The 12,644-nt window shown below is 43.1% G+C and overlaps 1 protein-coding gene across 7 annotated transcripts in view; it reads right to left on the bottom strand.

The window, feature by feature from the left end:
- Positions 1-12,644, bottom strand: part of arap2 (ArfGAP with RhoGAP domain, ankyrin repeat and PH domain 2) — a 413,638-nt gene that overhangs the window by 95,293 nt on the left and 305,701 nt on the right. For all 7 annotated transcript variants that reach the window (XM_068036991.1, XM_068037024.1, XM_068037005.1 and 4 more), the window contains one exon: positions 1,693-1,840. In XM_068036991.1, the coding sequence (XP_067893092.1) occupies positions 1,693-1,840 (148 nt within the window). The remainder of the gene's footprint in view (positions 1-1,692; positions 1,841-12,644) is intronic.

The raw sequence follows: 12,644 nt of genomic DNA, 5'->3' as shown, positions 1-12,644 counted from the left end.
ATCAGTGCAGGCTTGGAGGGCCGAATGGCCCATTCCTGTGCTGTGCTGTTCTTTGTTCTATTAAAGGTACTAGATAAACATGAGTTGTAATTAAAGATCCAAAATTATACTTCCCATTTATGTGCCCCAAATGATTTAGTTTGGTATTCAAAGCTCTTTTCATTTTTCCCTTTTCTTGCAATACAACTGAAAATTCTGATACTATTACTCAAGCTCCATCCTCCCTCTCTTTCTATGAACAGATCTTCCTCCGACTCCATTATTCTGGAGAGTGGGGTAACTCCATCACACACCAATACCTCAAAGCCCTTAGTTACTTCTAATTTCTCCTCCTTTGGTTCAGTGTCCTTTTTTTTTGATTATGCCTCTGTGAAGCACCTTGGGACATTTTTCTTTGTGAAAAGTGCTATGTAAACATGGGTTGTTGTTGTGGTAGTGCTGCTTCAAACTTTTAACAGAACTTAGAAAACTTAGTCCAGTTTGGGAAAAAAATGGTAAAAGAAAAATTTATTCAGTCTAGCGTATCTCTAATATTCAGACTCCCAGTTTCATAGGAATGAAATTTCCCTCAGAAAATGTAAATCTGTTGTCTGTTCATATCTGTAAGTTATTATTTATTTCATATTTTCTTTTTACACACGGGCTGAATTTTATCAGCACACCGCACTCCACTGCAGTGCGCTTTGAAGTCGGCGGCCTTCTGACACAGCAGAGCCGCCTCAAAGTCCCCGTGATATTACCATGCGGGGGTTCATTTAAATGGAGGGGGCGGAATGGCCATCTCCGATGACATAGAGGGGGAAGCTGCTGCGTCCCCGGCAACAGCACCGGGTGCCACCGCACAGGCATTGATGCCATTTTTAAAGGGCTTCAAGCCCTTCAGGTAAATTAACATTTTTAAAGCATTGTCACAACACATTTCATTCAAATAAAATATTTTAAAAATGGAGGCCCTTTACCAACCCCTAAAATGGTGTTTTTATTGTCTGATGTGATTGAAATTTATTTTAGTCCTAGCACGAACTGCCCCCACCACCACCAACCTTACCACATTTGCCGTTCATCCCACCATTCCCACAGCCAATTATTATTGTTTTTTCTGCTCCGTACGGTGTTCCGAAGGCGCGCGGATCGCGGCCAGTGGCCGTCAAATTGGTGAGGGACGGCCGCCGGGAGCCGGAAAGGCAATTTGTATTTCCATTAAAGTAATTTACATATGAAAATGAAGGCCCCGCCGTTGCATCGAGGCCTCACCACCACCGGTAATATGTGGAGGGGCCTTCTTGGCTCCATGGGTTGTGGCGGACCGTTCCCGCAAGCATTTTATGAGCCTCCCCAGCACGATCCACTACATCGAGGAGCTGGTAAAACCCAGCCCACAATTCTGAATGAGTACTTGACTACATATGACAGAATAACTACTTTGGTGACATCAATTCTGTTAAAAATAGAACTTTTGAAAATACACTTTCATGGTCAGCTGAGGTCTTAAGACTAGATCTGAATAATGAAGCAAGCAAACCTTTCTTGGTTCATTGTTCTGCAGGTAACATGTGAAATATGTTAGATATAATCTTTTGTTAATGTCTGATTTTTTATTTCTGTGAAAACCATCAAAATTAATCACAGACAATATTAAGTTATGCCAATGAAGAATTCACCGTCATTTTATTACCAAAAATGCATACTCACACCAAAGAGTTGAACATACAAATTGATAAGATCCTCCGCAACATTCACTTCTTGTTTAGTTTGACCTTCTGTTTGGAATAAGTAGGGTGAAAACACCTGGGACAAACTGTGTGTGTTCATCTGATTCATCTTTGAACATTTCTGTACCCTGCAGGGGGAAAGAAGTAATTTAACACATATACAACATAACAGCCAGAATGAGACATTACTGCTCTGGAGGTTTATGTAAAACCAAGGCTTCCTTATCACCAAGAAACAATATCTGAACACGTTGTGATACGCCACTACCTTTCCACTATTACAGGCCAGCCATTGTAGTGTACAGTATACAATATAACCCAGGATTTTAAAGGAAGGGCGAGTATGGTGCAAGCATGGACCAGAGCAGACACAGAACACGGAGTGTCTGGGGCCCAGCTAATCTGAATGTTTGAGTAAATGGTCCTGAAGTCTTACACAAAACAAGCCATATCCACTACCTCACCAGCAGGTGGGAGTGGGAATTCAGTGGCAGGAAGCCTCAGCCGAAGGCCTGGGGAATGGTTCCTGGCATGACTGCACTCCTGCTTGTCCTGGCCCACAATCTGGGTCTTAGAGTCATAGAGAGATACAGCACTGAAACAGGCCCTTCAGCCCACCGAGTCTGTGCCAACCATCAACCGCCCATTAATACTAATCCTACATTAACCCCATATCCCCTACCACATCCCCACCTTCCCTAAATTCTCCTACCACCTACCTGTACTAGGGGAAATTTACAATGGCCAATTTACCTATCAACCTGCAAGTCTTTGGCTGTGGGAGGAAACCGGAGCACCTGGCGGAGAACTTGCAAACTCCGCACAGGCAGTACCCAGAACTGAACCCGGGTCGCTGAAGCTGTGAGACTGCAGTGCTAACCACTGTGCCGCCTGTAGATCTCTGAATATTATTGCAGTCAAGCCCTGATGACATCAGTAGAAAGTATCTGCTTATTTAAAGATACTGCCTTTCTCTGCCTGTTCAAAGGAGATTAAGATCAGGATACAGCAGAAAGGTAGCGGCATCTTAGGTGGTTAGCGAGTGGTCCCGTTTAAAATCCCGATCAGGCGAGGAGAATTCAAATCAGGCCAATGTCTCAGTTAAATTATCCATACCGCACAGCATTTATAGTTTGTCTATACTTAATGTTAACACAAATGCTGTTTTGGCAGGATGGGTTTAAGCAGAGAGAGAGAAAGGGGGCACAGACAACTATGTGTGTTCATCTGATACATGATGGGCTTCATCAAATCAGATGTGACCTCAGGTAACTTGCAACAAACTCTATGGAGGAATTGAATGTTATTACAATTGCTGCAGCAAAAAGTGCTATAGCCTTGGGTTGCCACAGCAACTGAATATTCTGGCTCTTTTGTCTTTAAGGGCCTGAGGGAAATGTAGAAAGTTTTGCAGTGCTGCAAGACTCTAATAACAAGAGAAGCTGGAGAGTGGGATTGGAAGCTGGAAAAGTTTTTTTCTGAGATGCACAGCTGCAAGTGACCTCTCCTCAACTACAAATATTACACAACAGCTAAAAAAGTTTCCTTGTAGATGTTGAATTATGTATCTGTCTGAAATGTCTAAGAATATACATACTGAAATTAAGAAAGACTTATAAAAGCTGCTCCAAATATGTAAAGTGAAATTGGACATTTCTGATGAAAAAATGGGTGCTAAGAGGTCCAGTTTAGGGAGCCAACCTCCCATGCCCAAATAGTGGAAACACTTTGGGCCTGGTGCATTTAGATTACCGGAACTTTAAGGGACCACTGTTGGTCACCACTTTCCCCATCCCCTATTGCTTCTCCTTCTGTACTCATCTTGCTACACCACCCTCCCCAATAACTGGTGAGCTGCCCTTGTGGCCATGACAAGCGCCCGCAACTTGCTAGTAATAAGCAAAAGAGACTGGTGGACTACTTTGCTGTGGTGTTGAAACTGGAGGCAGGGGACCTAAAATTGAGCGGGAGGCAGGGGTTCTGTCCCCTCCGCCTATGTGCTGCCACTGTGGGGCAGGTTGAAAATGGCCTGCCTGCCCCAGGCCAATTGAGGCCCTTAAGTGGCCAATTACTTGTCACTATGGCAGCCGTGAACTTCAACACCTGAGGTGGTCATCCAGTAATACCAGACAGCCTCCTTGGGGGCCTGGGGCGGGCCTCCTTATCAGCACCCCACATAGGCACCCCCCAGCAGCCCAAGCCACCCCCCGATGCAGCACCTACCCTGCCCTCCTGAAGAACCACCAGCCGATTTTCCCCAGCAAGACCTGAAACCCCAATCAACTTTTTTCAGTGCCTGTATCCCTCTTGCTCATTTGGCTGGGACTGAGAATTTGCCGGCCTGCTAATTGACTAGCAGCTCTTGGAAGTGGGACTTTCTGCCTCAGCGGGGACGGAAGACCCACCCAGGGCCAATTAAGGGCCTGGGCCATGCTGCATGGCTTCCAGGCTCGGCAGAGGCAGGCTCGCCCCCAACCTTTAAGCCAGCGGGCTGTCACATAAAATTCCGGCCATAATTCTTGGGTTCAGACTTAATGAAGTGAGGTCTCAGGAGTCAGACCTTACAAAGGCAATAGAACACACTCATTTGATTCCATGGTCCCAAGTAAAAAAAAAAATGAAAGTGCCTAATATTTCACACAGTAAATATTGATTTTATTTCACCTGAAAATGATGAGATTTTAACCACTAAAGTAACTTCAATACAGGTACACTATTTTGAACTTTCTCTATTAGCTTTCAAGAGGGAAGCCAATTTCTGATTTTAAAATGAAGGTTTTCTTTACACTGATTCTTTACAATAATTGTCTAATACACAAAATATTGCATCTATATTTTCATTAACTCTGTTTTGTTAACTTTACGTAGTACAGAGTCCTTGACTATTGACACATCCCTGCATGGTTAATACAGTATCTGATGCATCTAAATATTTGCCTGCACAATGATATTGATAAAGGATATAAATCACTGAAAAACTCTAATATAGCCAAATTTGGTGCGAAAGAAATTATTTGCAAACTAACTGCATTGCAACTGAAAACATCTGATGACTGTTTTCCCCTTTTTTTCTCAAATTTATAATTGTTTGAAGATAATGTGCAAGAATGTGGAACACTGCCCTCTGCCTTCTCCAGTAAGGGATTTTGAGGCTCTCACATTATATATTCTCCTTCCATAGTCTCTAAGAATTGTCTGACTTTTTACGCTCGAGGTGAAGGATGTCACTGTCGGGGAATGGAAATATTTCCCCTTTGAACTCAGTGTCAGCACCAAGCAGTCTAAGGTCAGGTACATCCTGGGCCAAATGCAAAGTGAAGCTTTCCTTAAAATGCTCCAAAAATATTCCTAACAATCATGTTAGGTCATCTCCCACAGCAGCAGTGCAAATTTATTTCCTACATCAGGTTTCCTAGAGGCCTCTCCAAAAAGGATTACAATTCAGTGCCAAGTTAATATTATTGTCCCCTAAAATTTCACTTAAGCAAACCCAAATTAATTTCACTTCAGACCCTTATAACTGGTCGAGAGAAGAGACATTCTCCCATCAGTTATAGGTGCATTCAACTCCAGTTCCAAGAGATGAAGGAGTATACTACTTCACATTTCCATCTATTTTCCACTTCTATATTACAATGTTTTGTTACTTGCAGTGAACAGATGATCGGTAAAAACTTGAACATATTAGCATTGAAAGGGAGGAAATATTAGCTGTTTTAGCGGGCTTAAAAGTGGATAAATCCTCAGGCCCAGATGAGATGTATCCCAGGCTGTTATGTGAGGCAAGGGAGGAGAAAGCAGGGGCTTTGACACAAATTTTCAAATCCTCTCTGGCCACAGGAGAGGTACCAGAGGACTGGAAGACAGTGAATGTGGTACCATTATTCAAGGAGGGTAGTAGGGATAGACCAGGTAATTACAGGCAGGTGAGTTTAACATCAGTGGTTGGGAAAATATTGGAAAAAATTCTCAGGGACAGGATCAATCTCCACTTGGAGAGGCAGGGATTAATCAGGGATAGTCAGCATGGCTTTATCAGGGGGAGATCGTGTCTTATAAACTTGATTGAATTTTTCGAGGAGGTGACTAGATGTGTTGATGAGGGGAAAGCAGTAGATGTAGTATACATGGATTTCAGTAAGGCTTTTGATAAGGTCCTGCATGGGAGATTGGTTAAGAAGGTAAGAGCCCATGGGATCCAGGGTAATTTGGCAAAGTGGATCCAAAATTGGCTTAGTGGCAGGAGGCAGAGGGTAATGGTCAAGGGCTGCTTTTGCGATTGGAAGCCTGTGACCAGTGGTGTACCACAGGCATCGGTGCTGGGACCCTTGCTGTTTGTAGTGTACATTAATGATTTAGACGTGAATATAGGAGGTATGATCAGTAAGTTCCCAGATGACACGAAAATTGGTGGTGTAAATAGTGAGGAGGAAATCCTTAGATTACAGGACGATATAGATGGGCTGGTAAGATGGGCGGAGCTGTGGCAAATGAAATTTAATCCTGAAAAGTGTGAGGTAATGCATTTTGGGAGGACTAACAAGGCAAGGAAATACACAATGGATAGTAGGATCCTAAGAAGTACAGAAAGTCAGAGGGACCTTAGTGTACTTGTCCATAGATCACTGAAGGCAGCAGCACAGGTAGATAAGGTGGTTAAGATGGCATATGGGATACTTGCCTTCATTAGCCGAGGCATAGAATATAAGAGCAGGGAGGTTATGATGGAGCTGTATGAAATGTTAGTTAGGCCAGAGCTGGAGTACTGTGTACAGTTCTGGTCACCAGACTATAGGAAGGATGTGATTGCACTGGAGAGGGTGCAGAGGAGATTCACCAGGATGTCGCCTGGGCTGGAGCGTTTCAGCTATGAAGAGAGACTGAAAAGGCTAGGGTTGTTTTCCTTGGAGCAGAGAAGGTTGAGGGGGGACATGATTGAGGTGTACAAGATTATGAGGGGCATTGATAGGTTAGATAGGAGGAAACTTTTTTCCCTTAGTGGAGGGGTCAAGAACCGGGGGCATAGATTTAGGGTAAGGGGCAGGAGGTTTAGGGGAGATTTGAGGAAAAATTTTTTCACCCAGAGGGTAGTTGGAATCTCGAATGCACTGCCTGAAGAAGTAGTAGAGACAGGAACCCTCACAACTTTTAAGAAGTATTTAGATGTGCACTTGAAACGCTATAGCATACAGGGCTACAGGCCAAGTGCAGAAATATGGGGTTAGACTAGTTGGGTGCTGTATGGCCGGCACAGACACGATGGGCCTGTTTCTGTGCTATATAACTCTATGACTCTAAGGAAGTTAATTAACAATTCAGTGCTAAAGGTGAATTGAATTTGTAGCCCCGATATTAGAGTCATAGAGATACAGCATTGAAACAGGCCCTTTGGCTCACCGAGTCTGTGCCGACCATCAAACACCCATTTATACTAATCCTACATTAATCCCATATTCCCTACCACATCCCTTCCTTCGTGAATCCGATATTCCCTACCATTCTCCTACCACCTACCTACACTAGGGACAATTTACAATGGCCAATTTACCTATCAACCTGCAAGTCTTTGGCGGTGGGAGGAAACCGGAGCACCTGGCAGAAACCGACGTGGTCACAGGAAGAAATTGCAAACTCCACACAGGCAGTACCCAGAACCGAACCCGGGTCGCTGGAGCTGTGAGGCTGCGGTGCTAACCACTGCACCACCCTGGGGACAGTAATTATATGGGTTTGTCAGAATGAATCACTGGGATCCTAGAAAATTGTACTATATCTATTCAATGATGCATGGAAGGCAGCATCAGTAAAATTGGTTGATTTGGCATACAAACTAAAAATACATATACACTTACATGTCTTTTGTAGTACTTATATTGTTACTACACCCCAATACATTGACATTTAATTGATTTCTACAGGTTTTTGGGACCTAGGGTACATGATAGATATCAGGAGTGGTGGGGTGGGGTGGCTGTGTTGGTGGTTTCGTAGGAAGATTATAACAGGGGGAAAACCAGGCTGTGGGGGTGTGGGGGGGGGGGGGGGTGGGTGTGGGGGGGGCGTGCAGGGTGCTGCAGTTAAAATGAAGCTGAGCATTTACCCACTCCTATCCCATCCTGAGCTGTCTGCCTGAAATTTTAAATTGTGGGGGGCAACAACACCTGTCCTAGGCCAGTGCAAAACACCCTGTTAAAATCTTCCTACGAAACCACCAACACAGCCATCCCACTCCACCACTCCTTATATCTGCCATGTACCCTAGGTCCCAAAAAACTGCAGAAATCAATTAAATCATCGCAGAGTTTCATTCGCATATATCAGAAGTATGAGCACAAAGGTTGGAGGACGCCATAGGATCTTCCTTTCATTCATCTTACAATCCACCCTTACATACAAGGTCGGAGATACTGTTCCACATCTCCCACTCCCCTTAGTTGGTCAAGTGGTTAAAAAACAGAGATCATTGAAAAACATAGCCAAAAATTAGTGACATATTGTCAGAGCACTTTTAGGTTGGGTCATGGAACAAAAGATGAATTGAAGCTCAATTTCCACTATACTAACTTTGTTATGAGTGACATCGAGCAAAATCAATGGAATAACGGAAAAGTATGAATGATGATAATGTTTGGTGGTTAGCAATGCTTGCAGGCAGCCAGCTCCAGCAGTATAGGGGCAGGCCACCATCTGTCCTAGGTATCAATGCAGAAGGCTGGAATTACAAACAAACTTACAAAGGCATAGAAATTTAGAATGCAAAGCAAAAGGGTTAAACAGCCTTCTCCCGTGCTGAAATTTCAATGATTTTCCCAAAGTAAACAATATTCATTTGTGATTGAAGAAATAACTACTGTGAGCACTTTTTCCTAATATGGAACCTGTGTACATGCTTGTGATCTATCTTCAGCACCAAAAATTATAACCCAAATCAATAATCTGTTAATGTACCTGAACCTGTTTTGCAGAAATCACTTGCTTTATTATTTTTATTCATTTTCTTTTTTTTAGGTCCAAATCAATGCATTCGCTAATTACTTTTGATAGAAAATATTGGTAGGCTCCATGACACTGTTACTATCGTTAAAAAAAGTACTGTCAGCATAGGAAAGAAAGAGAGGAAAAGTCGAACGAGCAACTTCAGGAAATCACATTTCCAAGAACATAGAAACCTTGCTGTTTTGAAGTCATGAAATAAATTATGCTGTTTTCCAAAAATGAAAACTCAAAATACTAGTTAATTTATCACAATATTTATAGGATATTTCCATTTTCAGCACTTGCAATCCTGAATAAATTATACAAATTCACAAACACTTTTCTCTATTTGGGGACGTGTACTTCTAATCAGAGTCAAGAGCAAAAACGTAAGTTCTGCTCCAACAGACTAAGGATGGTGATTACTTTTACTGGTCATATCATTTATTCTCAAAAGATGAAACAAACATTGTAATGGTCTCTGGGAAATACAAATTAGTACTATTATATTCCGAAGAGTTTAAAAAGCACACAGATAATTCTATCAGATTTTACGAGATTAGTTACACGCTGTGCAATGAGACAGTTGTATCTTCTTCATAATGAGTGTAATAAACTTTACAAAATCAGTGCATTTTTCACCCCACACATCACAGAATAGAAATCAAATACAAACACATCCAACAAAAAAAACCTATTAGTTTGAGCAACTGAACTCTGGTGAAACCACAGAATTTGTATTTCCACCTCAACTAACAGAACACATTCACCCTCAGCAGGACGGACTAACTTGGAGCTAACAGAGCTTTACACCTCTTAGGAAGCTAGGGAAAAATATATGGCCCAGGTTGTCCTTCTGTCTTGGTTCAAGGAGGAAGCATGGCATTAGAAGACAGAAGTTGGGAACTAAAGTTTAGATATGAATTGAGAAAGTGCGACATAGATCGCTGAATAGTGGTTGCAACAATTACCACTTCCTTTCTCCATGTAACAAAGCCCAAAGGGGCTACAATGAGACATTTAACAGAGAGAAATTTTTAAAAAGTTAACTTACATCCCTGGCCCTGACTGTGCCATCAGGATTCAGGGAATGGCATCAAGTAAAGGTAAGGTACTTCCCCAGAGAGGAGGAGGAGGAAACCAGAAATAAATGAGGGCAAATTAACTTGGGGGCATTTTTAGAGCAACCAGTTAAAAGTACCATTGCAAAGGTCAAGGAGCAAACTGCCTGCCTATCACGTCAGTTTCAGAATAATGATTTGGAAAAGAAATCACACACAACTGGAAATGGGGAACACAATGGTAATCTTTCCAGGCTAATTATACAATACAGCACATTTGTATTATTAATGTAGCACAAAAACATCACACATTTGAAGAAATTGAACCATTCACTATCCAAATAGAAAGGTATAGCATTTTGGGGAAGGGTGAATTATTTTGACAATGTCCCTAAAGTGTTATGAAAGGAAAAAAGATGCCAAAGATGAATCTTTACGAGGAGTGAGATTAAATTAGGAAATGTGAGATTGTAACCAATTTAAACGGAAGCACTTTTTATACTATTCCTAAGAGACAGAATTGGATAATATTTTTGAATTAAAAAACAAAGAAATATCACAAACATTCATAAAGATACAATTATCCAAAAAGCAGTCAAATTCCACAAGATGTGGAAATACTGTTTAAACTCAGAGTCCAATTAAAAATAAAAATGCAACTTACACAAATGTGAAAGTTATCATCACATTTTATTATAAATTTTGAATTAAAGTAGTAATTTATCAATCTGGACAGAATCTAATTCAAAGCTTAACTACCGTTCTCAGGTAAATTCTTAATGGACTTTATTTTTTAATTAGCTCAGTAGCTGAAACTTGTGGGAAAAATATACAACATTTCAGCGTCTCCAAAGCAAACTACTGAGAAATCTGCACCTGTAGAATTACTCATTGCCTCAAAAAGTGCCTAGTCTGTCCCCGAAACCCTATTGCACAAATTGGTGGAACCAAAACTTAAGCACCTGTTACAAGGGGCCGGTTTTTTATTTAAATAAGCGGGCGGAAATGGGGGCAGGCAGTTATTAAACCTGCCCCTCGGGTCAGAGTGCCAGTTTCCTGATGTGAAACCAATACGTTCAAAGTTTAAAAGGCTCTGTTGACAGCCAGAGGAGGCAACCCCCTCCAAGATCAATAAATGGCCAGTTAAGCCATTTAATGAGTTTGTTGTCAACTCATTAAGGGTTAGATTTGAATTTTCTTTTTAAGGCACAGCATCCATACAAGATCGCAACCATGACAGGGAGGAAGAGGCTCAAACACAGTGGGAAGCAAGTCAGAACGGCAGGAAAGCAGCAAGAGGCACCATTGAAGAGGGAAGTATGAGAGAAGGCCCTCATTCACAGGCAGCCAGTGGTACAGCGTCAGGAGAATTATCTGTAATATTCCTTCAGTTTTGACAAGGGCATTTTGAGGAGAAGGCTTTGTGGAGTGGATGGGTCCTTCTGCATACAGGCCTCACTACCTCATTGGGGGAGGGGGTGGAGATCAGGAAGGCTGCACATTCCAATCGAAAGGAAGGAAGGACATAACAGGAAATGGGATGAAGCTACTCTGAGATAGGATCGACAAGCGATGAGTAGCAGGATCTTCAGGAGCAGAGGCAAACCCCTGGGCAATAGGGGCGCAGGGGTGAGAAACGAGGGACTGGAAGGCAATGAAAGCGATACCTTCAGCATTAGCCTACCACAAAAGGAGAAGCTACCTAGACATGTCGGAGCATCAGTGCTGCAGATGGCTGCACCTGTCCAGGCAGAAAGGTTGCTGACCTTTGTGCACTTGTTGAGGGTCATCTGAGAGTTTGCAGGAACAGTCTCCACGGCCTTCGCGTGGCTGTAAAGGTCACAGTGGCCTTGCACTTTTTCACAACTGGGTCTTTCAAAGCAGCAGCTGCAGACATTGTTGGCATCTCGCAGACAGCAGCACATCATTGCATCATGGAGGTGATGCATTTTCTGTTTGAGAGAGCAGGAGATTACATTGAATTTCCAGGTGGATAGTGGAACTCAAGCTCAAAGGACAGTGGGATTTGCCTCCTTTGCTGGATTCTCTCAGGTGCAGGTAATCTTCAACTACACCCATGTGGCCATCAAGACACTGATTGACCAGTTAGGGAGATCCTCCAACAGGAAGGGATTCCACTCCCTAAACATCCAGCTGGTATGCGATCACAGCAAGCACTTTACGCTGGTGTGTCCACACTTTCCTAGAAGCTGCCATGATGCCTCCAGCAATCGCAGGAGCTGCAGCTCTTCACTGAGCCACTTGAAAAAGTGGATGGCAGTTAGCGGATAAGACTTATTCCGTTAGATGGCTGATGATTCCGGTGCGTAGCCCTGCCAAGCAGGCTGAGAGATTCTTCAACATATGCCACTTGAGCACAAGGGTCATCACTGAGCAGGTCATCAGCCTCTTGAATGAGGTTCAGGTGCCTTGGCGGGTCGGGTAGTGCCCTGCAGTACATTCCCGCAATGGGTCTCATGCTGTTTGGCGGCCTGCTGCGCACTTCATAACATGGCCCTCCAGAGAGGCGTCAAACTTGAGGAGGGAGAAGTGCTGAAATGGCACAGTTCCTTGGAGGAGGAGGAAGAGGAGGATGTTGAGGAGGCTGAAGGAAAACTGGAGAAGGTGGCCATGCTTTGCAGGAATGTCGCAGTGTCAGGCTCAGGAGGTGGAGTGTTCATCAAGGTGGCAGGGACACTCGGGCCACTCCGATCCAGACATGTTTCACCTGAGTGAGACACAGTCTGCAGGACATTTGGAGAGGAGAGTCTCCTACATCTGAGTGAGAGCAAGCATCCCTTAACAACAAAAGTCAGCAACCTTACAATGATGCAAACACTGCAAGGCTCCAGAGCCTCCATCTGACACACTCTTCCCTAACACTCTCCTTTGCTTT

This window comes from Heterodontus francisci, chromosome 1 (genome assembly GCF_036365525.1).
Source record: "Heterodontus francisci isolate sHetFra1 chromosome 1, sHetFra1.hap1, whole genome shotgun sequence".
NCBI lineage: Eukaryota > Metazoa > Chordata > Chondrichthyes > Heterodontiformes > Heterodontidae > Heterodontus > Heterodontus francisci.
The sequence above is the reverse complement of the archived record's forward strand: the minus strand, read 5'-3'. Positions and strand labels throughout refer to the sequence as shown.